The sequence below is a fragment of the Astatotilapia calliptera genome, chromosome 16 (assembly GCF_900246225.1).
Source record: "Astatotilapia calliptera chromosome 16, fAstCal1.2, whole genome shotgun sequence".
Lineage (NCBI taxonomy): Eukaryota > Metazoa > Chordata > Actinopteri > Cichliformes > Cichlidae > Astatotilapia > Astatotilapia calliptera.
The window spans coordinates 13184183-13209863 of record NC_039317.1 but is presented as its reverse complement, the minus strand read 5'-3'; the positions used below and the strand labels follow the sequence as shown (position 1 = coordinate 13209863).

Below are 25681 nucleotides of genomic sequence, written 5' to 3'. Positions count from 1 at the left end.
AGGTTTGGGGGGGATTTTGTTTGTTTGTTTTAAACAATGAACGGCTTAAACAAAAAAAAATAAAATAAAAATCAGCTATTAAGTAATGATATTCTACGTATACCAAGTTTGCGCTTGAAGTGGATAATTCAAAATTTTAAAAGCCCTGCAATTCAAAAGACACTGTCTTGTAACACCATCCAAAATCAGTTCACTTGTCTCTAATATTTTCTGCCTGTGTAGCACCCTTTCTCCCTGTTGGTCTTTTCCTCTGCTCTACTGCGTCCTGTGTACTTGTTGTTGTTGTTTGTTTTGTTTTTTTTAATCTGTTATCTATTTGTTACGGAGCCCTGAAGATGTCATGGAGAGCAGGGATATGTTTTTGTTCTTTTAATGCTCAACTTCTTAATTTATGTTCTTGTTTTAGTATACTAGCAGTCTTCCAACCTTCAATAATTTTATAGTGGCCACCTTTTCTAAATGAAACTAAATAAATAACATTACTGAAAACTAGGGCTGCCACAAACGATTATTTTGATAGTCGACTAGTCACCGATTATTTATGCGATTAGTCGACTAATCAGATCATCATCCACTGGACGTAAAACTACAGCTTATTGCACCAGCAGCATCTGCTCTTATATAACTATCATTAGCTTACAGCTTTAAGCTTTTAAGGTGCTAACTAAAAATAAAGACAAGATGATAGTTTATTCAATTTTAATGAAATTTGCAGATTGTTTCGGTAAAGTTTAATAAACTCCTTGCTATCTAAAATATAACAGGACACCGGAGTATATTCTCCAGCATTTCACACTTCTGATAATCAGCTGTCTGCTTGACATTTATTCAGCTGTGTAAAAACTATAACTTTAATCTCAGCCAAACCGATTTACTCAGGAACAAATAAAATACAAAAAAAAAAAAAAAAGCCAAACAACATTTTTAATTTATCTAAGTGACTCATATATATTTAACCTGAGTCGCGAAAGACGGCGGTGGGTTTGAAAACAATTTGCCGGGAGTCCGGTGTTCTCACGGCGCTAGTGACCTAGCCCCCGGCTAGCTATCGAGCTAGTGGGTAACAGACGTCTCCGAAAACGTCGGAGCGCTTTTGAAAATATGTGGTGTCCTGATAAACTGAGCCGATATTTGAGGTTTACACAGCTACATTCTCGCCTGAAAATATGTTAAACGTTTATTTTGTGACCCAGAAAGAATAATAAGAGTAATATTAAAACTAACTAGCTACCGCCATTGTTGGAAACTGCGCTGGGCCGCGCTATGAATTCTGGGACACAGCTGCTTCTTCTTCTTCGGGGTTTAACGGTAGCTGGCATCCTTGTACATGCTGTGCTGCCATCTTCTGTTTCAGTCCGTTATTACACTCTTAAATCCTGCTATTATTCCTGCGTCTTTTGCGATCTTACAAAGCTTCAAACGACACGTCGACTATTAAATCAGTCGTCGACGATTTTGATAGTCGACGTAATCGTGACTAGTCGACAAATCGTGGCAGCCCTACTGAAAACACTGTATCAACTCAGATGGATGTACTATGAAGGAAGTTCAACAAAGTCAAGCTTTCTTTGCGTGAGCTGGCTTGACGAAACCTAAAACCCCAGTCGGAGATGAGTTTCATGACCATGGTTATCACGCGTCTGTTATGCTGGATTTTCTGCTTCATGTTCCGTCTTCACATAAAAAGGGATGTTTTGTATAAGAATATTTCCTCTTGGGAAATGCATGTACCTTCCAAAGACAGTGCATTGCACAGTGCTGTAACTTTATGGCTGGGCTTCATTCATGATGATAAGGTGTAGGCTAACAAGTTGCATTTGCCAAGTAGAGAATCTTGTACTTTAAAACATGCTGAAAATGAAAGAACTGGTTAAAACATGGCACTTTCAGTTGATTTCCAAACTTTATTTGAAACTGAACATAATCTGGTCTGGACCAGGTTAGGTTCAGCATAAGTTACCATGGTGATTTAGCCAGGTAAAAAGTGGATCACTTTCATGATACTGAAAACTCCAGTTTTGAGCTTGACATAGCTCACTAATCTATTAATCTTGCTTTTTCGTAGGGCAATCCAATCTTCACAATCAGTGCCTTTCCAGGAAATACAGTTTTAAATAAAATCAATATAACCCCCCCCCCCCCCCCCCCCAAAAAAAAACAAAACAAAACAAAACAAAAACAAAACTACCTGCTTTATAACCAAGTATAAAGCCTCCTACCAAAGGTTGTATTGTTGGCCCCAAAAGAGGAGAGGATTTCACAAATTAACTAAAACATGTGCACAACTTTGTCCATGACATTTACAGGGTTCTTTGTTTTTCTGTTATTCTTCTATAAGTGTTTCTACACGCCAGTCAGTTTGTCTGTTGATCCCCTCATCACTGTAACATGTTGTCCTTTTGCCACTTTCTACTCCACCTCCTTGACTCCATTGCCTCTATGCCTTCTTTCTTTTTCTCTGCGGTGGCCTCCTTGCATTCCATGTCTTGTTTGTTTACCTGCTCCACTGTTTTCCGCTGTAGATGGTTCATCATGCAGCCTTGCTTCTCGCGAACGTGTGCACAAAAGCAATGTGTCCGTGGCTGGGCATGGTACTGCTCTCTCATCTCTCGCTCTGAGGCAAAAGGGTGGGTAATCACATCATGCATCATGCCTCCCCTCAGACTGAACAGATGGTTGGTAGGAACTCAAGTCTGCTCTGTGGTGAATCGAGGGCTTTGTGCTCAACTTTTTGGGGGGGGATTATGTTAGTGCAAAGCTTTAAATTATGGTCTAATGGGAAGAAAATTGAGGAAAAACTGCATTTAAGACTTATTCAGTGTTGCACATGATTTTAAAGTCGGTTAGAAAAAAGGAATTTTCAAGCTGTTCATTGAATAGACATTTTTTGGATATTTGTAGTTGGTACATAATTACTTGGTTTCTGGTCAATACCAAGGCTATTTCTAGTATTATCAGGAGTGGTCCCTGAACTGGGCTGAGATTCATCTTTCATCAGTGCTTCCATTATCCAGTAACAATCTCATTTGCAAAACATCTGGATCAGAGGTGTCAAACATTAGGGCCAGAACTGGCTCGGAAAGACGGCAATCAGGGTCAGTGCATGGCTTTGGACAATGTTATCCTACTGATAAATCATTGATTCAGCTGTTGCTGTTTATACTACGCCACAGTAATTAAGTAATGGATACTTTTTTTTTTGATTCAGTTTTTACAATGGGTGCACAGTAAGTAGATTTAATTTTTTTTAATTAGTGTTAAAGAAAATGAACAAACTCTATTCTCATTTAGAAAAACCGAGACATGTTGTTTGAAAATTGCATCTTTTCGTATATATTAAGATATCTCAGGCATTTTAAACACTGCCAGAAATGGTCCAGCCCGTTTAAGATCAACGTGGGCTGCATGGGCCCATGACATGAGTTTGACACCCCTGATCTAGATGGTCACATAAGTCACTAGTTTGTTTTAATAAAATGTTTCACTGCCATTTACATTAAAAGACATAACTTCTTTCACATTCCTGACATTAGCTCTCTTTTACTCTTCATTCAGTTTTTCTGTACCTTTCTTTGTTTTTCTTATTACGTTTTTGTTTTTCACTCTTACTGATACCTTTTTTGTGGTGTAACTGAGTTTCACCTGTTAATGTTTAGGTGAGCGAGGGAACCTCATGCCTGGTGCACGGCCGATGTCCCCAGCCTCCAAACACCGTCAGGAGAATCGCTCAGCCAAACAGGAGAGCCGCGGAAGTCGCTCCTCTGAGCAGAGCAGGGTCAAAACAAGTGAGGGTGGAATGACAGCTAGCGAGGCCCTTATACTGCGGTCCGACACGGCCAAACTGAGGTCTGACTCGCACAGCCGCTCCCACTCGCCCAATCACAACACACTGCAGGCTCTAAAGGCAGATGGTAGAACTTCAGGAAATCGGTCTGAGTCTCCGAATCCTGGCTCTCGCTCTTCCTCTCCCAAACAAAAAAGTATATCCACGTCAGGCAGGTCTAGCCCCTCCAGCAACTCTTCCCAGCACTCTTCTTCACCCCACCATGACAAGAATCTCCCACCTAAAGTTAGCCCTTCGTCCAAAGCCCAGCTCGATCCTCCAAGAGAGAGATCCAAATCAGACTCTTATACTCTGGACCCAGACACACTGAGAAAGAAGAAGATTCCCCTTACAGAGCCACTTAGGGGCAGATCTACCTCCCCCAAACCTAAACTGTCTCCTAAAGACCCAAATAAAGGGATGACCGGCAATGCAGAGAACCGTGTTCCCTCACCACATGTTACCCAAGAGAACTTGCACAGTGAAGTCGTGGAGGTCTGCACCTCTAGCGCGCTCCTCTCCAATGAGGATGTCAATGATGAGAATGTGGAGCTCCGTAATGCTGAAGAAGGCTCGTGTAAGGTGCACTTCAGCATCGGCAAAGCCCCTGTCGAAGAGGAACTAAAGAGCCGCTCTTCACCCAAAGTCAGCCGCAAAACCTCCAGTCGACACACGCGTTCTAAAAAGGACAAATCCGGGCCTCTGTTTAAAGGAGAGAGCACAACTAGGATCACAGAACCTGCCAAACAGGCCATGTCTCCCTCGGTGGCTGAATGTGCACGCGCAGTCTTTGCAGCGTTCCTGTGGCATGAAGGCATTGTCCATGATGCCATGGCCTGCTCCTCCTTCCTCAAGTTCAACCCAGACTTAACCAAAGAGCACGCCCCCATTCGCAGCTCCCTGGGAGGACAGGGCGCTGAGGAGAAGGAGAGCAAATTAAAGAATCGCCACTCCTTGGAGATTTCCTCTGCACTTAACATGTTTAATATTGCTCCACATGGCCCAGACATCTCCAAAATGGGCAGCATCAACAAAAACAAAGTGCTGTCTATGTTGAAGGAACCTCCGCTGCCAGAGAAGTGTGAGGATGGAAAAGGAGAGTCCATTTCCTATGAAATGACTTCCCATCCCTCTATGAGGGCAAAATCAATCTTACCATTAACACTGCAGCATTTGGTTGCATTCTGGGAGGACATTTCTATGGCCACCATCAAGGCAGCAACTCAGAACATGATCTTCCCCAGTCCGGGATCCAGTGCCATCTTAAAAAAGAAAGAGCATGAGAAAGACAGTAAAAAGGCAAAGAAGGAGAAAAAGAAAAGGGAAAAGGCAGAGGTGCGTCCAAGAGGGAATCTGTTTGGAGAGATGGCCCAACTTGCAATGGGTGGACCAGAGAAAGACACCATCTGTGAGCTGTGTGGAGAATCGCACCCTTACCCTGTCACGTACCATATGAGGCAGGCTCATCCAGGTACAGTCAGTGGTATCTTGTAACACACTTTAAATTGTAAGTCTTTTCTGTTTCTTAACGTCCCTCCTTTGTGTTATTATGGCAGGCTGTGGCCGGTATGCAGGGGGTCAGGGCTACAACAGTATTGGCCACTTCTGTGGTGGTTGGGCTGGAAACTGTGGAGACGGCGGCATAGGAGGCAGCACCTGGTACCTGGTGTGTGATCGCTGTCGGGAGAAATACCTCAGAGAGAAACAGACTGCTGCCCGGGAGAAGGTACTGTTTTTAAATCTTCCTCCTTGAATCAGCTTCTGACATCATACTGACTTCCATGAAATAAACTCCAGTGTTTTCCTTTGTTTTCCAGGTGAAGCAGTCGAGGAAGAAACCTCTGCAGGTGAAGACTCCAAGGGCGCTGCCCACTATGGAGGCCCACCAGGTGATTCGGGCCAACGCATTGTTCCTACTGTCCCTCAGCAGTGCAGCTGAACCGAGCATGCTGTGCCACCACCCTCCTCGGCCTCTTCATTCCCACCTCCTCCCCAGCCTGAAGGAGGGTGTCTCAGAAGAACTCCCCAATAAAATGGGCTGCCTCTACCTACAGACACTAGCTAGGTAATTACAAGCTCAGACATAGAAAAGAAAACCTTACAGTGACGTGTTTTGATAAAGATTTGAGTCTCTTACTCTTCCTTTAGACAACACACTGAGAACTTTGGAGCCTACCAAGATGATAACCTCTTCCAAGATGAGATGAGGTATCTACGCTCAACATCTGTTCCCGCGCCCTATATTTCAGTCACCCCTGACGCCTGCCCCAATGTGTTTGAGGAACCAGAGAGCAACATGAAATCAATGCCACCCAGGTAATTGACAATGAATTCAATTTTACTTCTTTTATTTAAAAGAAGAGTTAATGGCAGCTCTGATTTCTTATTACAGAGATTTTTTTCCTTTTTTTTGGTTTATATGTTAGGTTATTTGTTTCCACGTTGTTATTCATAACTGACCAACAGATGATGAAATTGTACCAATAGGCACTGTTTGCACAAGTTGTTCCCAGCTTGTCTCTCCCCTGCACATTCTGACAGCCAGCGCACTTAATTAAAAACGTCCGCCTCTGTCATCGCAAACCACATCTTAAATTGTACAAAGAAGGCTTTGTGTTTGTGTAAAGGTTTTTGTTTTTTTTATTGTTAACATCTATACATTCATGCGTCCCTTCCTCCCACAGCTGCAGCAGCTGCTGAACATGTCCATGTACTGTTCTGTCAGCCAACACTTCGATATTGTGTTTAAAGTACTTGAATGTCCTTAAAAATATTTAAGGGGTAACCAGCATTTGTTTGTTTGTGTCTTTTAGTCTCGAGACCAGTCCAATCACAGACAGTGACACGGCTAAGCGGACGGTGTTTCAGAGGTCTTACTCAGTTGTCGCATCAGAATATGACAAGCAACATTCGCCCTCTCCAGCACGGGTCAAAGCTGTGCCCAGACGCAGGGTCCATAGCGGTGATGCAGGTAATCGCGTCTTGTCATTTCAAAAAGTGCTTATTGGTTCTTCCAGAGTGAGTTACAGCACCGTGTGTATAAATAAACTACTTTGTCTTCTGTACAGAAGTTGGCTCTTCCCTGTTACGTCACCCATCCCCTGAGCTATCCCGGCTGATCTCAGCCCATGGCTCCCTCAGTAAGGGTGAGAGGAACTTCCAGTGGCCCGTCCTGGCTTTTGTTATCCAGCACCATGACCTGGAGGGCCTAGAGGTGGCCATGAAGCATGCACTGAGGAAATCTGCCTGCAGGGTGTTTGCCATGGAGGTAAAGTTGTCCGAATAACACAACTCAGTCTTGCCTTAATTATTGTTTTAATTACAATATCTTGGGTTCGTAGGCAAGTATTTTAATATTACACCCATTTCTATATTATAATAAGACTAATACATTTTTTTTTTATTTCCCTGTCAGGCATTCAACTGGCTTCTGTGCAATGTGATCCAGACCACCTCTCTGCATGATATTCTCTGGCATTTTGTAGCATCGCTCACGCCATCGCCATTTGAACCTGAGGATGAGGAAGACGATGAGAATAAGGGGAACAAAGAAAATTTAGAACAGGTAATGAGTTGTTTAAAGTTACGGAGGGTGATAAGAAGGTGGCTTTACTGTACTTTCTAATTATGAACATCGACTCTGCACAGGAGCGAGACCTTGGCGTTTGCGAACACCCTCTGTCTGACATTGTTATTGCTGGGGAAGCAGCTCATCCTCTGCCCCACACCTTCCACCGCCTCCTTCAGACCATCTCTGACCTCATGATGTCACTTCCCAGTGGCAGCTCACTACAGCAGATGGCACTCAGGTACAGTTTCTCTTTTGGGGTGGCTGTAGCTCAGGTGGCAGAGCAGGTCAGCCACTAATCAGAAGGTCGGTGGTTCGATCCCAGGCTGCCTCCTCGCTGCATGCCAAATATCCTTGGGCAAGATACTAACCCCGTGTTTGCCTACTGGTGGTGGTCAGAGGGCCCGGTGGCGCCAGTGTCCGGCAGCCTCGCCTCTGTCAGTGCGCCCCAGGGCAGCTGTGGCTACAATGTAGCTTGCCATCGCCAGTGTGTGAATGTGTGTGTGAATGGGTGAATGACTGAATGTAGTGTAAAGCGCTTTGGGGTCCTTAGGGACTAGAAAAGCGCTATACAAATGCAGGCCATTTACCATTTTGTGCCTCCTTTTGTAATTTTAGCAGCTCTGAGCTTCTGTGGTAATATAAATGATTGTGACTCTTTGTTTAAGGTGCTGGAGTCTCAAGTTCAAGCAGTCCGACCACCAGTTCCTCCACCAGAGCAATGTTTTCCATCACATCAACAATATCCTATCCAAGTCAGATGATGGAGACAGTGAGGAAAGCTTCAACATCAGCGTGCAGTCCGGATATGAAGCAATGAGCCAGGCAAGAAAGTTAACAGCGTATTTAGCAGCCAGCACCTGAGCTTACTCATCTGTCATGATTTAACTTGATAAATATGTTTGTACCTCGTACAGGATCTCTGCCTGGTCACCTGTTTGAAGGACCTGACCAGTGTCGTAGACATCAAGACATCCAGTCGCCCTGCCATGATCGGCAGCCTAACAGACGGCTCCACCGAGACCTTCTGGGAGTCTGGAGATGAAGACAAAAACAAAACCAAGAGCATCACCATCAGCTGTGTGAAAGGCATAAACGCTGTTAAGGTGTCTGTTCATGTGGACAACTCCAGGGACATTGGGGTAAGCAGGCAACGGCACAACAAGCGTTGTGGTTAAAACCTTGCTTCTGCAACAATTTCCTGATGGATTTGAGTAAAATTCTTTTTTCCCCTTATATTTACAGAACAAAGTTACTTCTGTGACATTCCTGTGTGGAAAAGCAATAGAAGACCTCTGCAGAATCAAGCAGGTATCTATAATTTAACTTGCTTCACAGTGAATGGCTCTTGTTTTCTGGGCTGCATATACAGTTTACGTCTAAATTATTCTCCTTTTGAAATAAGGAGTAGGAAACAAACCATCAAATAACATGGCAGTTCTCTACCTTTCTGCGATTCTGTCACAGGCTGACCTCGACTCGCGTCACATGGGCTGGGTGACGAGTGAGCTTCCTGGAGGGGATCATCATGTGATCAAGGTGGAATTGAAAGGTCCTGAAAACACCCTGAGAGTACGTCAGGTGAAGGTCCTCGGTTGGAAAGACGGCGAAGCCATCAAGATACCCGGACAAATCTCAGCCAGCATGGCCCAGCAGAAGAACTGTGAAGCTGAGACTCTCAGAGTTTTCCGCTTAATTACCTCACAGGTCTGCTCATCTGCCTTTTCCACATACCTGCAATTAGCTCTAAACTCTTGTAAGCGTTTCTCTTTCTTAAACTTTGTTTGTAAATGTAGGTGTTTGGAAAACTAATCTGTGGAGATGCAGAGCCAACTCCAGAGCAGGAGGAGAAAAACCTGCTTTCATCTCCCGAGGGAGAAGACAAGGTCAGCACTTTAGTTATTTAACTGTTTGTTTAGTGACCTCAAACCTGATGTTTTATACGTGCTCATCTTGCATTTCTGTGAACAGGCACCCTCTGACGCTGACCTCAAGGAGCACATGGTGGGAATCATTTTTAGCAGGAGCAAACTGACCAACCTGCAGAAACAGGTCAATAGCAATTTCACTTTAAACCGTTAAACAGTGAAATTCCGTTGTCATTTCGTGGAAATATCACTTCCGTCAGCTAACCTCAGTGGTGTGACATTTTCAGGTTTGTGCACACATCGTTCAAGCCATCCGCATGGAGGCAACGCGTGTGAGAGAGGAGTGGGAACACGCCATCTCCAGCAAAGAGAACGCCAACTCTCAGCCCAGCGACGATGACGCCTCCTCTGACGCCTACTGCTTTGAGCTCCTGTCCATGGTCCTGGCTCTGAGCGGCTCCAACGTCGGCCGCCAGTACCTGGCCCAGCAGCTCACGCTCATGCAGGACCTGTTTTCTCTGCTGCACACGGCTTCTCCAAGAGTACAGAGACAGGTGGGAGAGGATGTAAACAAAACAAGAAAAACCTTTCAGTTTAATGATCAGAGGAAACTTGTGCGGCTTTCTTGTAAACATATTTACATCAGCATTGATTGTGTATTGATTACACTTCCTTCCTCATTACATTCTGAGTATTTTGAAAGCTGCTTAGTGTAGTTAGTTTTAAGTTTGGCAGCTTGGACAGTTCCTGTTGTTTTGCTGCCACCTTCTGGCACTCAGTGGAATTACATGATTTGGCAGTGTGATTGTTCATCACTGTTGAACCATTTACAGACAATATTGGGACCCATCTAGTTATTCCTTGTGAGTGCCTTTAGGGTTTACAAAAAGAAAAAACTTTAAACAAACTACTGTGGTTTAATTTTTGTGTTAAATGTTGACGATAAAAAAGATTTTCAGTTGACTTAATCGCTCACTGTTGGCAACGGTGTGGTGAAGAAATCAGAAGAAGATCCAACTAGAACAAAGACGTCTATAAATTCTGTCTTTAAATGACTGTAAATTTTGGTGTAGAGTCACTTTTTCCATAAAAGGTTTTAAGATATTTGTGTTTTACAGATATTTATGTAAATACCTTGTGAGCCTGTTGAAAGTATAATCTTGCTTACCATCTGATTGGCTACTTCTCAGGTGACTTCACTGCTTAGACGTGTCCTGCCGGAGGTGACGCCTGTGCGTCTTGCTAGCATCATTGGGGTGAAGGCTCTGCCACCGGCAGACATCAGTGACATCATTCACTCCACAGAGAAAGGTGACTGGAACAAGCTCGGCATCTTGGACATGTTCCTGGGCTGTATCGCAAAAGCCCTCACTGTGCAGCTGAAAGCCAAAGGCACCACAATCTCTGGTGCAGCCGGAATGACAGCAGGAAAAGGGGTCACCACAGTCACGCTTCCAATGATCTTTAACTCCAGGTAAGGCTCTGTCTTTTTTTAAAATTTGGGATGCTTGAGATTTCCTGAGGTGTAGTTCCTGAAAAATGACAGCTGTGTTATATTCTTAAGCATGTCGCCCCCTCCTGTTATGCTCAGCTATATCCGCAGAGGGGAGAGCCACTGGTGGATGAAAGGCTCCACTCCTCCACAGATTGCGGAGATCATCATAAAGCTGGTTAAAGACATGGCAGCTGTAAGTTTTTGCTGACTTTTTAATCCATCTCTTGTTTCACGCTGTGTTAAATTTCTTATGTGGTAAAATGACCTCTACATTACCTCTTTATTAGGGGCACCTTTCAGACGCTTGGTCCAGAGTTACCAAAAATGCAATAGCCGAGACCATCATAGCACTGACCAAAATGGAGGAGGAGCATAGGTCTCCTGTACGCTGTATTGCAACCACAAGGGTATGAAAAATTTGTCATACGCAATTACATAACCTTAAAAATATTGTGTATTTATTATATATCACGTTCCTTTGCTGTTACCTAGCTCTGGCTGGCCTTGGCATCACTGTGTGTGCTGGACCAAGATCATGTAGACAGGCTGTCCTCTGGTCGCTGGATGGGCAAAGATGGCCAGCAGAAGCAGATGGTGAGAAAAAGCTTAAAGCTACACTGTATGGCAAATTATTAAAGACAGATCATCAAAAGAGTAATTATTCATTTACTCGTCTTGTGTCTGCAGCCCATGTGTGACAACCATGATGATGGTGAGACAGCAGCCATCATCCTGTGTAACATATGTGGGAACCTTTGCACTGACTGTGACCGCTTCCTCCACCTGCACAGACGCACACGCTCTCACCAGAGACAGGTGAGGTTTAATTTATTACTAGAGACAAATAAAAACAAATTAAACGATATTAAGTAGCCACTCAGGTGGGGAGCTTGAAGTATAATTATTAAGTATAATTTATTACTCAATATTTCACAAGCAGTTGAGGCACTGGACATAATTTTTCCTGCAGTGTACAATCATTTTTAATGTGTTTTAGGTGTTTAAAGAGGAAGAGGAGGCCATAAAGGTGGATCTTCATGAAGGCTGTGGGAGGACCAAGCTGTTCTGGCTCATGGCTCTGGCTGACTCAAAGACTATGAAGGCCATGGTGGAGTTCAGAGAGCACACAGGTAACACTAAAATGGGCTTTGTTGGGTAACATTGCATACATATGGCCATATCAGTAAGCTGATAAAATGACTTCTACTGAAGCTGCATTTTCAGGGCTTTCATCTATTCCTATTTTGACCAAGCCTAATAATTTTGTAGGTAAACCAACGTCCAGCAGCTCAGATGCCTGCAGGTTCTGTGGCACGAGAAATGGGACTGAGCTGTCTGCAGTGGGTAGCGTCTGCTCAGATCCAGACTGCCAGGTACCACGCTTGATCTATGGCATGAAATCTCAGTGTCTGTGCTTGTAGTCTATGCAGATGGACTGAGGGGTTTATTAAAACTGTGAGCACCTGGTTTAGTTTCAATAAAAAATTGTTATAGAATATTTTCAATGTCATAAACCTGAGCTGCACCTAAAGGGTTCTCAGTTGTGTCTAAAAGCCTTATCTGGAGTGAGCTGAACAAATACTGGGTGAGGAGTCTGAGAGAGCTGATGCACACTTTGGAGGTGATGTTGAACTCTGCGGGAAAAGTTGAGAACAGGCAAACAGCAAAGTTTCATCAAATTTAACTTTGTAGTTTTTGCAGAAACTTGCTGACAACCAAACAAAACATTTAAGCTTCAGAGCTGATTTCCTTTTTAAAATTTTAAGATGAGAAATGAGCCTTGAAAAATCCCTTCACCCTAGTTTTAGTGTAATTTTGTGTGTTTTCTATTTATGTTACAAATAAATAGAAAAATCGTGGAAATAAATCAGCTAAGCTTAGCCCAGGCTGAATTTTAGATATTTTGTGCTGTACTTCCTAACACTAACCAACTCTTTCCTGTGGCCACTCAGGAGTACGCTAAACTGGCGTGCAGTAAGACTCATCCCTGCGGACACCCTTGTGGAGGAGTCAAAAACGAGGACAGCTGCCTGCCATGTCTGCACGGCTGTGACAAGAACACGGGCTGCCTGAAACAGGATGCGGATGACATGTGTATGATCTGCTTCACTGAAGCCCTGTCTGCTGCTCCTGCTATACAGGTAGCTCTTTGTTCGTTAAAAGCATCACATCGGGATTTAAATTTGTCCTCCTGTTTAATGTTTAACTTTTTGATCCGTTTCCAGCTGGACTGCACTCACGTGTTCCACCTTCAGTGCACTCGGCGTGTGCTTGAAAATCGCTGGCTGGGGCCTCGGATCACATTCGGGTTCATGTTATGTCCCATTTGCAAGGTAAAATGCTACTTGACCCTCTCTGACTTACGGGAAGACAAAGGGACTGGACTATTTTCACCACACCTAAATTTTGATTGACTCAAGTTTAAGTGCTTTGTTGAAAAAGCGTTTGCCTCCCATACTGCGACTGCTTTTGTTCATTATCGTTTTAGCATGTGAAGTAAACCCAACACTTGCTGGCCTGTTTGTCTTGTTGTTTGCAGAACAAAATCAATCACTCTGTGATCAAGGACCTGCTCGATCCCATTAAGGAGCTTTATGAGGATGTGAGGAGGAAGGCTCTGATGAGGCTCGAGTACGAGGGTCTGCACAAGAGTGAGGCAATAACCACACCAGGGGCACGCTTTCACAATGACCCTGCAGGCTTTGCCATGAACAGATATGCATACTATGTTTGCTACAAGTGCAAGAAGGTACCACCTGGATGAAAGACCCAGTATATTTTAGTGGAACTGTGTTATAAGGATGGAGAATAAATGACGCTTTTCTTTTCCAGGCATATTTTGGGGGAGAGGCTCGCTGCGATGCAGAGGCAGGACAGGGAGACGACTACGACCCCAGTGAACTGATCTGTGGAGCATGCTCAGATGTGTCCAGGGCTCAGGTGGGAATTGTGTCTGCGAGGAGCACTTTAAATGAATAATATGACATCTGTAGAACTAACAGACCTATATGTTGTTAAGTGAATAACAAGAAAGAAAGAAAGCCAAACCTTTCCTTAAAAATGGTGCTCATCTGTCCTTGAAGAGCAAAATATAAGCCCAGCCCTAATATCTTTTGTGTCCTTTCATCAGATGTGCTCCAAGCATGGAACAGACTTCCTTGAGTATAAATGCCGGTACTGCTGCTCTGTGGCTGTTTTCTTCTGCTTTGGCACCACACACTTCTGTAATGCCTGCCATGATGACTTCCAGAGGATGACCAGCGTCCCCAAAGAGGAACTGCCCCATTGTCCTGCAGGTGCTTAACAATTCCTATGTATTTTGTCATCATGTTATCGGCAATTGGCCACAAATTTGACATTTTGACCGTTGCAGACTTAGCTTTTGGAGCCATTTATGCATTAGACTGTGAAGTTTGTGAAGGCACTTGCAAGTTTGCTTATTAAGGTGAAGCATCCACTTGTTTCAGCATCTGCTTGTCACTCAGAGTATACGTGCCGCCTCCTAAGGCAGGGGTGTCAAACTCAAATACACAGTGGGCCAAAATTCAAAACTGGAACAAGGTCGCGGGCTAACATTAATATTTATTGTAAAAAAAATCTTCCTCCAGATATAAGAATGAATCTTTTCTTATGGACTCAAACAAGTTTTGCTGAAAAACTGAATATGGAACAAGCAAAGCTTAATACTAAACAATATATATATTAGCTGTATAATACCAGTAGGCCAGCTCTAATAATAATTTGGTATGGCTTCGCGGGCCAAATGTAATTAGGCTGCCTGAGTTTGATACCTATGTGCTAAGGGATAACTTTAGTACAATTTTAATGAGTGGGTTATGAAAACAAAACAAAAACAGTTCCTGTTCAGATGGCATGAAAGAGGAACTTTGCAACAAAAACAAAAACTGTTTATTGTGGCACACTTCTCTTAACATGCAGGTCTGTGTGTTTCCACTTGTATTTGGAGTCAACTTCACGTGTTCATTTGAGAAACTGCAGTAGCCACGGCTTGGCTTAATCTTTAACCCTGGAAGTTGCTACTTAATAACAAATGACTGAAACTTGGTCACCTTGGTTACTGTGTACAGAGCCACTGTCTTTGAGGAGTTTAGATCAGTGAGAGTGTCCGTCTCTTACTCTGAATAATGATCGGCTGTAACCTGATCACACTGCTCGAAAGACGCAGCTGACCTTTTGCTGCTCCTGTGTTTGCATCTCCCATTCCTGTTGTTGCTGTTGTTGTTGTCGTCTACAGTATCTGCAGTTATTACAGATGCTAAAGAACAAAGGAAGGTTTTGTGTCAGGCCTATTTGAGAAACATGATGTTCTTACATCTGTATAACTCTAGGATGACAAAATATTTTTGACATCCTGTCCTACGCTCCCTGCACCTGCCCAGAGTACAGTAGCTTGATCTCTTTTTGTATTTGCCCACCAGAAGGTTTAATGCTAATGTGTAAACGTTGTCCTCTCTGTCACAGGGCCTAAAGGCAAGCAGCTGGAAGGCACTGAATGCCCTTTGCATGTAGTCCACCCACCAACGGGGGAAGAGTTTGCTCTTGGCTGCGGGGTGTGCAGGAACGCCCACACCTTCTAAACAACAAGACTTTTTCTGAAAACCAGTTTGTCTACTGTGATTTCTGGCTGCTGCTGCTGAAGCTCAGCCGCCAAGTTTGGCTCTTGCATTGCCAAGACTCCTGGACACTGGACCAGGTTTCTGCTCTACGCCGAGAGTCCTCAGGTCTGCTCTTTCACCACCGTCAGTATCCTTGGATCCGCTGCGACCGCGAGCAGTAACTCGTTTGGGTTCAGAGTGACCTGAATGGGTGAGGGGAGGGAAGGAGGGGGACAAAAGAACAATTGAATTAAAAAGAAAAAAAAAAGAAGAAAAAAATAAATTTCTTGTGACGTGTTTGCATGCGGCCGTTGTATTCCCTCGGCTTCTATAGACGTTGCACACCTCCTGATCACTCAAGTGTAACAATACAAGTTTAAACATTGAATATGAATTAATTTGCATATAGGCAACTGTGGATCAGCGTGGGTCTGAAAAAAAGTTGAAAAAAAGAAAATATGGAGCAGGCCGTGTTTCCAGCTTCCTAACTATAAATTTAAAATATTGTTGTATGTAAACTTTTTCGTAAACTTGTACAGTATTCTCCGCTGTCAAGTGCATCATGGGTTGACAGAAGAAGAAACAAAGGAGTTGAGTTGATGGATAAGACTGTTAAGAACATTATGTTTGGGAGGAAAATAGTGTACGATTTATCTAATCTTGTATATAATGATACTATTCAAAAATAGCTGTATTCCGAAGTTGCTACTCTTCACTTCAGTTTTGTTTGATATTCTGGGTTATGTTTTGAGCCAGAACTTTTAATGAAGTGCAATACTGGGTGTGCCTCCTATTTTGCAGCTGTTTAACCTATGGAATGTATGTCAATAAAGCCACTGTACATTTTTATACAGTAGACAGTCGTAATTTTCCCCCCCTCTTCTAAATGTCACATCTCTTCTGTTGTCTGGAAATGAGAAGATGGATCCTGGCGGCTGCAGTGAACGATGGTGGATGTAAATCCTGGTTGTAATTTAAAAAAAAAAGAAAAAAAAAAAAGGATAAATTTATATTAAGACATGAAAAACCCGTCTCACAGTATAACTGACTACAGCTGGATGATTTGAGGGTGCCAGTCTTCACACCAAATAAAATATTGCACCTGTAATGCTTTTCCCTATTAGGAGGCAGGGGTAATGGGAGGGAGAGGGGAGGTCAGGGGGGTGGAGTATGGAAACAAAGCAGCTGCTGTTTAAATAAAAAAAAAAATAAAAAAAGCTTCATACTTGTGAATCTGCTCTGTAATATCTGTGGTGGATGGAGTCAAATGGTAATAAACCAGGTTCTTTGTTTTCGCAAAGTAAACACCGTGTCATCCATTAATGAGTGGTCACATTTCTGTATTCACGACTCAGAGGAAAAGCTAAAACATCGGTGCAAATGAAGAGAGGGGAAACTGTAAAAGAATGAGTTATCCTATCATAGAGTCAAAATGTTAGGTTTGTCATACTGACTATAATAGTGTGACGGTTGAAAGATTTAGTCTTTGAGCAGCATTAAATAACACACCTTTAATACATTTCAAAAGGTTTAGCTGTGTGTTTCCAGATTTGCACCATAAGTGCTGAATTCACATTAACTAATGAAGCACACTAACTTTTTCTTATTTTATCCTGTTGAAGTTTCTTGGGCACATGTGCAGTAAAAAGGTGCATGTAAGTCTGTGCACTGCTGGAAGATGAGTAAGAGACTGGCACCATGCATAGGTTGCAGGTCTGTTGCAGAGCCCCTCTCAGTATGGCGTCCCTGGTGTTTATTGCTGACAGGAGTAGCAGGATGAATTCTACTGTGTGCAGGGCTGTACTCTGACCAGACTGGAACTTTTCTTTGGTCTTCCTCTTTTCCTCCTGTCTGGCAGCTCCATTTTCAACCTCCTTTGTCCAATATATCCACTCTCCAAGAAGGAATTGTGGATATATTGCTTCACTACACGTCTCCAGCTGAGCTGTCCCTCTGACATACTCATTTCTAATGAAGTGAAAATCTAAGTGTCTCTTTCACCTCAACCTCCTTTTTGTTAATACCAGCAAGTCCAAACCATCTTGTAAACATTCCCTTTGCAGTTATCCGCCCTCTCTCTTCTTCACCTCTTTTGTGCACTGGCCATTGCTTTGGATGGTTGTACACAGTCATTTAAAATCCTCTTCTTGCTAGCTCCACTGTTTCTCCTCTCCCTCTTATTAACACACATGCAATCTGTAGTCTTCTACTAGCTTTCACCCCCTCTTCCCTCCAGAGCATACCTCCACCTCAGGGCTATCTTCCACCTGTTCCCTAAACATCAGTCTCTGGTTAACCTATCACCATTGCCAACAAGAAGGGGGTCAGAGCAGACCCCTGATTTAATCCCACCTCACCACTTTGTCACTATCATCGTGCATTTTAGATGGATTTTGTTATTTTAGTTGTAGTTTGTCTCCCTCTCTGTCTCTGGAACAGTATTACTGTATTCAAAAACATAATCTTCTCAAACAAAGCAGTATTATATTTTGTTGCTCTCTAGAAATAATCATTGCGTTATGAAGGCTCCCAACAGGAAAAAAAAAACACGCTGTATGCGATTTTATTTTATTAGGATTCGGGTGAGTTATCACTCAAACGGAGACGATCTTTACCAACAGCCATTTTGCATTATGTATCCCATAATGCACCGCTGCTGTCACGACAACATTTCGCCATTTCGGGTTTGGCGGACGCTCTGTAACTCCCGCGAAGGAATTAGGTCAGCCGAGCGGAGGTGTTTCTTCACTGAAAACATTTCTCGCTCGTTCTCGTTTTCCCGACGGCTCTCTTATCGTGCTCCGATGCGTGTTACCTGGCTGCTGCTGATGAACTTTACCAGCGTCGGCCCGGGCTGAAGAGTCGAGTCAGTTGTCGGATTTTCTAGCTAACAGCTAGCAAGCTAGCTGTGTGTAAACAACAAGGTAAGAGTCACTAGTAAATAAATAATGAATGTTTATAGACTTGGTATGAATGACCAGTGAGTACAGTGGGGTTTGGTATATTTGCAGCGAATCAAGTGAATTTGCAGCACCAGTTAACTAAGTCGCTCTGTTAGCTTGTAACACACTTTTACGTTAATAAATAAGCAATCGTTAACTTGGTTAGCGGTTGCATTTACTCCCCTGTTAGCTTGCTAACTTTACGAGCCACTTTATTGCATTTGTGTGCGTTCATTGTAACTATAGCACTGACAAGCTCAATAACGTTTGTTTATTTTTTCCTAAGTAAGGTTGTGTGGCTGTAACGTCACCTCAGTCACGTTTCCTCTGAAATACGCAGTGTCACATGCGGTGCAACTTTGGTGTGAGCGTTAACGAGCGGTATAAATCCAACAGTTAAAGGCTTTAATTGTACTTTGGAAAAATGATGATTATTCAGAGAAACACAAACATGAGGGGATGAAAACAGATTTTTTTTAAAAAGCTGGAATGTCTGCAGACCCACCATCTGCACAATATGGTAGCTGCTAGGAATGTTTTAATTATTTTGCGGAGTGCGTCAGAGTGATAAACATGCACATTTAATCTGCACCTGTTAGTGCAGGGACAGCAGGGCTGCAGCTAGAGCTTATTGATTCGTGACGTCCTTGATTAGACACCTTTCAGAAGATTGGCACACGTTTCTAAAGTAATGGGCATGTGTAGATTTATTAATCAGTGCATTTTATTTTGTAAAAGATGAAACGGATGAAAGGAGGAGAGGAGGGAAGCGATGACTCCTCCTGTGAGAGTCCAGCGGAGGTTTGCAAGAAGGTGCGAAATCAGTTGAGCGAGGATTCGGAGCCACATGTTGCTGAGTCGCTGGACTGTAACTGGGCACGGCTGCCTCAAGAGCTCCTGCTGCATATCTTCCAGTACCTGCCACTGCTGGACCGGGCTTATGCCTCCCAGGTGTGCCGTGGGTGGAACCAAGCCTTCCACATGCCTGAGCTGTGGAGATGCTTTGAGTTTGAGCTCAACCAGCCAGCCAGCTCTTATCTAAAAGCCACACATCCAGATCTTATTAAGCAGATCATAAAGAGGCACTCCAATCACCTGCAGTATGTCAGCTTCAAGGTAAAAATGTCTGTGTAACTGCGTGTGCCCTCATTCTGGGTTCAAACGTTCATAAGCAGCTTCTGTTTAAAAATGTTTCTTGGATGTTTTTCGAGTGATATGCAATCTTTTCCTTGTTCTTATCAGGTTGACAGTAGTATGGAGTCTGCAGAGGCAGCTTGTGACATTCTTTCACAGTTGGTGAACTGCTCACTGAAGACCTTGGGCCTCATCTCTACAGCCAGGCCCAGTTTCATGGAGGTTCCAAAGGTATAATTAACACAATCACGAGGAGTCTGGGTCTTTACAGTGTCCTGCTCTTTAGATTTGTAAGCAAAATCAAAGGAATTCTTGTTTTAGTGTACATCCCCTCTTATCCACAGTCTCATCTTATCTGAGATTGGGTCTGAAAAGCAGCATTCTTATGCATGGCAAATGACACTTTTATTATCAGTCCCACATTTTCAAAAGGACACAGGACTTTCTTTATTTACATACCATGAGCTCTATTCCTTGAACCAGGTTTCATGGAATCTAGATGTCATTGAGCAAACTAGGCTAAGGGCTGGACATTTCTTTTTTTGGTGTGTTTGTTTTATCAAGGATTGGAACCTGCTGCACGTTCTGCTATGTGTAGAAACTGACACACCCACTGTCGTCACAGTTCGCATTTTAAAACCTTTGAGCTCCTGAGCCAGTTTTTAACAATCTTAGTTGAATTCTTTTGAATATTTCAAAATCAAGTTTAAGAACTTTTAGGTTAATTAAAGTAGAAAAAAATCACTTGTTTATGAACTCTTGAGATCTTTGTGACATTCAAAAGCTGTTTAAGAACCTGTGATGACGTCATAGAACTTGAAACGTGCAAACGGCCTCACTCGTTCACCAGGGTGTGCTCCTTTTAGCTTCTGTTTTAAAGACAGCATAAGCCTCTCACAGCCTGTGCTGCTTTTTGTGTGACTGTGGATAAATATTAGAGGACGTGTTGTTCTTGGATTATCTCACAATGCGGTGCTAGTTGCCAAGTTGCGAAAACACCTTTTGGCATAATAAAATCTTCTCAAAATTGCCATTATTACTCACATTCTGTCAGAGGGGACATTTGTTTGAAGCATTTGAACCAAAAGAAAGCTGAATGCAAAAAAAACAAAGACTTGTTTTTTCCACATTTTGGAAAATAATAACATATTACATCATTTTCATCATAAATACTTTTTTGCTATTATAATATGTACCATAAAGTCAAATAGACACCCTTCCAATGCTTTGCACAAAAAGGTTTCCCCATTTCCTTGTCCTCAGTTTGTAATACAGATGTATGCAGTCTAGCTGTCTGCAGCACCAAAGCTTAAGATTAGTTCAGAGGTCCACCCATGCAGTAGACACAAATGAACACACCCTCGCATTTCTTTATTTCAAATTTGTTTACCTTGTCTACAGATTAAATCTACAAATTAAATTTGTATGTAATCTTAACCCACTAATTGTGATTACATTAGGGTTTCTTACTGTACTCAGATTGCAGATTGTGTTTGTATTGTTATATGTAGCAGATTCCTAAGTTTAAGGTTGTCTCAGTAATTACAAATAGTGGTGTGTGAGCCATGACAGAGGTCTGCCTGACATACCAGGCCCACCAAAAAACTGTATGTTAGTGGGACAGATTATGTTTGGGTAAAAGATCATTCCAGACACAGTTGATTAAATCTGGCATTTCGAAGGCGTCAGTCAGGTTTAAAGATCGTTACAATTCAATGTGTCATGTTTGTCCTTCCACAGTCTCACTTCATCTCCGCCCTGACCGTGGTGTTCGTCAACTCCAAATCGTTGTCTTCGCTGAAGATTGACGACACGCCAGTTGATGATCCATCTCTGAAGGTGCTGGTGGCCAACAACAGCGACACCCTGAAACTGCTGAAAATGAGCAGCTGCCCTCACGTCTCTCCTGCAGGTACAGTCTAAGTGCATGTGTTTTTATTTATTTTCTACTTCCAGCATGAATGGAAAATGAGTATAGCGCTGTGCAAAAGTCTTGAGCCACCACTCATTGCTTTTTTTTTTTGCTTTTTTTGCTTTTTTTTTTTGGCTTAAAAAAAGAGAGACAGAATTTGGGTGTCAATGGGGGGGCATTATCAGTAGTTCGTCAGACCTTCTGAAGGTCTTTTCAAAGTTTTTCTTCAGACATTGGCTGCTTTACAGTCCTTGTACCTGAACATTTTCCAAGTAATGTTTTTGTTTATAACATTGACCTATGAATCATCTCAAGCATAAAAAGGCGCCTAACTCAAAGGATGACTATATCTTGTGTACATAACATGCCTGGATAGAAAAACCATCAATCATTGATTGGCCTTCTCAGCTGTTGAAACACATCTTTACATAGTGTTCTGTTGAGATGATCCCACAGCATTAAAGGCAGCCGACATCCAAACATAACAATTAGCATGTCCTTCGAGAATCCTGGATAACTATTGCTGAAGGCTACTTCAGTAAAGTTTGCATAACAGAGTTCAGGCTGTGTTGAAGAATAAAAGCGATCATACCAAAGTTGATCACCTTTATTGTTGCACAGACTCTGTATTTGCCTTATGCGTGGCGTTTCCACTTATGCGTCAATGTTTGAATAAACTGCTGCACATATTTTACATTTTTGAGGAACGTATAAAAAAACGAGAGGTGGCTCAAGACTTGTATACTTTACGCTGTATTGATTGAAAAATCACACAGAACTTTATTCAGAGAGATAAATTGTTTAGGTTTTGACATAACTGATGAGTTGATAGCTGAACTTTATTTCTTTATTTAAAAAAACCTGAGAAGAGTCAAAACTATATGTCTGTAAAACTGGTAGTGGGAAACTAACTTTTAACCTCAACGACTCAGTAGATTTAGACCATCCTTCAATTTGTAGGTCTGATGAGGGACCATCTGAGATTATATGAGAGAAATCCCCTTTTCCTGAAATTCTGAGCTAATATGATTGCTGATTAAACTGCAACTTGTCAGGGGGATGCAGTCAACCTGTTCTTTGATTGAAAGTGAAAACACGATTTGAGAATTGGTCGCATTAATTGAAACTATCTGCCTGTGCTTTTAGGAATCCTGTGTGTGGCAGACCAGTGTCACGGGCTCCGAGAGCTAGCGCTAAACTACCACCTCCTGAGTGATGAACTCCTGCTGGCGCTCTCCTCTGAGAAGCACGTCCACCTGGAACACTTGCGAATTGATGTGGTGAGCGAAAACCCCGGGCAGCACTTCCACACCATCAAGAAGAGCAGCTGGGACGCTATGATGCGGCACTCGCCCAAATTTAACCTGGTCATGTACTTCTTCCTCTATGAGGACGAGTTCGGGCCCTTCTTTAATGAGGAAATCCCGGTCACACACCTTTACTTCGGGCGCTCAGTGAGCAAAGAGGTCCTGGGCCGAGTGGGCCTCCACTGCCCTCGTTTGGTGGAGCTGGTCGTGTGCGCCAATGGCCTGCGTCCTCTGGATGAGGAGCTGATCCGTATCGCCAAACACTGCACCCAGCTGTCAGCCATCGGCCTGGGTGAGTGCGAAGTGTCCTGCAGCGCGTTTGTGGAGTTCGTTAAAATGTGCGGCCGCCGACTGTCCCAGCTGTCCATCATGGAGGAGGTACTGATTCCAGATCACAAATACTCCCTGGATGAGATTCACTGGGAGGTGTCGAAGCACCTGGGCCGGGTCTGGTTCCCTGACATGATGCCGACCTGGTAGAGAGTGAAGCCTGTGCTCAGAGTTCAGTATGTCGGGTTTGTGGTGCGGAACAATCATTGCCTCCATGTTGCATTGAAAAGCCTCAGCTGGGAAGCTCGATGACAGCATGGAGAGCATGAACTTGCTGAACTCTCGTTAGCAGTGCAGGGATGTAATGTGCCACTCGACAACAACACAATGTTATCACATTATCATGGAAATGCCACAGAATTCCTGCTCGGCTTAATCCGTAGATGGAATTCAGCAAGCTGGCTTCGACCCACAGAAGAGGAAATTTAACTAAAAAGCAATGTTTTTATAACTGCAAATGGAGTTATATGTACATTATAGGCTGGGTGTGATAATCTGTGTTGTGAGAGGGGTGTGTGAGTATGTGCATTTATGTGTGAACGTGCGGGTGGGTGTTTACATGTTTTCCAACATTGAGCAGTAAATTGGGACAATTAGGTGCACAATAGCATGTTGTTACGCTACCACTTGGCCTACATAAATCTGGTGTGAGATAGCAGCTCTGCACTCTGCAATACAATATGGCATTGACCGCATGGTTGTCTGTACATAGGATGTGACAGAAGGTGTATTTGTCATGTGTGGCTGAATTTTGCAGAAGAGTAGCTGGGTCCTACACCTCATTTTAACCTAATTTAAAGAACAGTGGTTGTGTTGTTTGTCCTCCTCGCCTGGGGAGCTCCAGTCGTGTCTCACAAACCACGATTGTTGAACAAATGGAAGATGGCGGAGAGAAAAAGAAATGTGTGTGTATATAGGTGTCTAAATTGTGACGTGAAGGTGTATAGTGTTGATTGATGTCATTGATTTTTATTTTTTCTCAAAGTTATATTTTGAGGAGGTTTTTTTTTTTTTTTTTTCTCCCCCTGCATCAAACACAAATTGGCCTGACAAATGATTTTATCTATTTTGGAAAAAGGTTTATGTACAGTTTTAGATTTCTTAAGCACCTTAGATGAATACCAAATGAGATGGAATACACCTGGTCCTTGAGACCAAATATGGTGATTATTTATACTGTACTGGGGCTTTGTTGAGTCAAATCCCCAAGTGCTGCATATTGAAGTTGTAAAGCTCTAATTAAAACAATCAAATAATTCTATGTAAATAGTGCACAGAAATGTCTGAATTTGGAGGGTAGAGATCAGCGGTCTGTTCTTCATGCTCAGATTAATTTGTAATGATTCAGTAGACTAGTCTGTATAGCTGTTGGCTTACAGTGCATGCTGGAAATGCAAATCCAACCCATTTGTTTCTCAGATGCATTAAAATGAAAATATTTTTTATGTAGGTTTCATTTGTATCTTCTGCTATTTGCCTGTTCAAGCTCTAAACCCTGGTTCTCTGTTGTGGATATCTGCCCTTCCACATTTGTTTCTTCATCATGCTATCTTGTATACATGAGAGGAAGCAGTATTTACCCATTATAAACACTGTCTGCAGATTTTTCTTGTGTTCCAAACATCCATTCATTTCAGTCAAGAGGTTTGGCAAGTCAGATGAGTGAAACAGTTTTGTTTTTTTCCTTTAAGAAGGAAGTCAAATGCATCTGTATATAAAAACGCTGTGTGTTTGATTAATATGAGTAGAAATGTATTTCTTTATTTCACCCTCTGTCAGGGTTTGAAGTTTCCTTAACTGGTGGCTTGTCTTTTATAAAACCAGAGTGCAAGTTATCCTTTACTAGAAGGATCTTTTTCATACTATAGCCACTAGAGAAGTTAAAAACTGTGTAATTGATTAATAGGGATTATGCTTTTTTTAATGAATTTCAGTTTTTCAGTTAAACAAAAGCAACCAGCAGTGGTATTTTTCTTTGTTTAGCTGGGTTTAGCTTCCACCTATTGTCGCCGTGGTTTTGTTGGATACAGGTGGTCCTAATGTTTTGAGTCCACTACCACAAACTCGATCCTTGGAGGGATTTTATTACTTCCTTTAATGTAGTGGAAAAAGACCCTGTTTTGTGTGTGCGTTTTTAACAAAACACACACAAAAACAGTTGCCTTGAAGTGTTTTATATTTCAAGGTAAAACTATAGTAATAGAGAGAAAACCCCAACAATTACATGACGCCCTGTGAGCAAGCACTTGGTAACAGTGAGAATGAAAAACTCCCTTTTAACAGGAAGAAATCTCGTGCAGAACCAGGCTCAGGGAGGGGCGGCCATCTGCCACACAACTGCTTGGGGTAATGGGAGGAAGATGGAGAAAGAGTATGCATTTATGGCGTATACATATTAAATATTTAAAGGTTTTTGGTAGTGGACAAACCTTATGCAGCACTGCATGTCAATAAAAATGTAGTTTATTTCTGCCAGATTTCATTCCTTTTTACTCAAGTTTTATTTCATATACAATAACTGAGAGACTTGTTGCAAGAGGTGCTTCTTAGTATTATTGAATGAATATAGCCTCTTCACAGTATTTGTTTCTCATCACTGAAGAAGTGGATATCTTTGCTCATGTACATTAGCATCTGAAGGGTACAGTAACACATCTCCTGGTTATTTTATTTGAAAATGTGTGCA

The 25681-nt window shown here is 42.6% G+C and overlaps 2 protein-coding genes across 17 annotated transcripts in view; both read left to right on the top strand.

Annotated features, from left to right (window-relative positions):
• Positions 1-16675, top strand: part of mycbp2 (MYC binding protein 2) — a 63080-nt gene extending 46405 nt beyond the window's left edge. For 11 of the 16 annotated variants that reach the window (XM_026145394.1, XM_026145399.1, XM_026145401.1 and 8 more), the window contains 28 exons: positions 3657-5294; positions 5380-5549; positions 5641-5888; positions 5972-6139; positions 6637-6794; positions 6892-7091; positions 7239-7388; positions 7472-7632; positions 8060-8216; positions 8309-8533; positions 8637-8702; positions 8859-9098; positions 9188-9277; positions 9363-9443; positions 9547-9813; positions 10450-10733; positions 10824-10947; positions 11042-11161; positions 11247-11348; positions 11442-11570; positions 11752-11884; positions 12024-12127; positions 12707-12895; positions 12980-13087; positions 13294-13503; positions 13587-13694; positions 13885-14050; positions 15237-16675. In XM_026145394.1, coding sequence (XP_026001179.1) covers positions 3657-5294; positions 5380-5549; positions 5641-5888; positions 5972-6139; positions 6637-6794; positions 6892-7091; positions 7239-7388; positions 7472-7632; positions 8060-8216; positions 8309-8533; positions 8637-8702; positions 8859-9098; positions 9188-9277; positions 9363-9443; positions 9547-9813; positions 10450-10733; positions 10824-10947; positions 11042-11161; positions 11247-11348; positions 11442-11570; positions 11752-11884; positions 12024-12127; positions 12707-12895; positions 12980-13087; positions 13294-13503; positions 13587-13694; positions 13885-14050; positions 15237-15352 — 5912 coding nt within the window. In that variant the 3' untranslated portion in view covers positions 15353-16675. The remainder of the gene's footprint in view (positions 1-3656; positions 5295-5379; positions 5550-5640; positions 5889-5971; positions 6140-6636; positions 6795-6891; positions 7092-7238; positions 7389-7471; positions 7633-8059; positions 8217-8308; positions 8534-8636; positions 8703-8858; positions 9099-9187; positions 9278-9362; positions 9444-9546; positions 9814-10449; positions 10734-10823; positions 10948-11041; positions 11162-11246; positions 11349-11441; positions 11571-11751; positions 11885-12023; positions 12128-12706; positions 12896-12979; positions 13088-13293; positions 13504-13586; positions 13695-13884; positions 14051-15236) is intronic. The other 5 variants (XM_026145395.1, XM_026145408.1, XM_026145407.1 and 2 more) reach the window with 3 other exon arrangements.
• Positions 16676-18013: 1338 nt separating this feature from the next.
• Positions 18014-25244, top strand: fbxl3a (F-box and leucine-rich repeat protein 3a). Its single transcript, XM_026145298.1, has 5 exons — positions 18014-18294; positions 19051-19428; positions 19555-19677; positions 21187-21358; positions 22505-25244. Exons 2-5 carry the CDS (start codon positions 19051-19053, stop codon positions 23143-23145), a joined length of 1314 nt encoding a protein of 437 aa, XP_026001083.1. The 5' UTR covers positions 18014-18294; the 3' UTR covers positions 23146-25244.
• The last annotated feature ends 437 nt before the right edge of the window (positions 25245-25681 follow it).

Excerpts from the sequence above, each read along its gene's own strand:
- fbxl3a (XM_026145298.1), top strand. The coding sequence starts at position 19,051 with ATGAAACGGATGAAAGGAGGAGAGGAGGGAAGCGATGACTCCTCCTGT. Across the intron at positions 19,429-19,554 it reads TGCAGTATGTCAGCTTCAAG|GTTGACAGTAGTATGGAGTC; the intron begins GTAAAAATGTCT and ends TGTTCTTATCAG. Across the intron at positions 19,678-21,186 it reads GTTTCATGGAGGTTCCAAAG|TCTCACTTCATCTCCGCCCT; the intron begins GTATAATTAACA and ends GTCCTTCCACAG.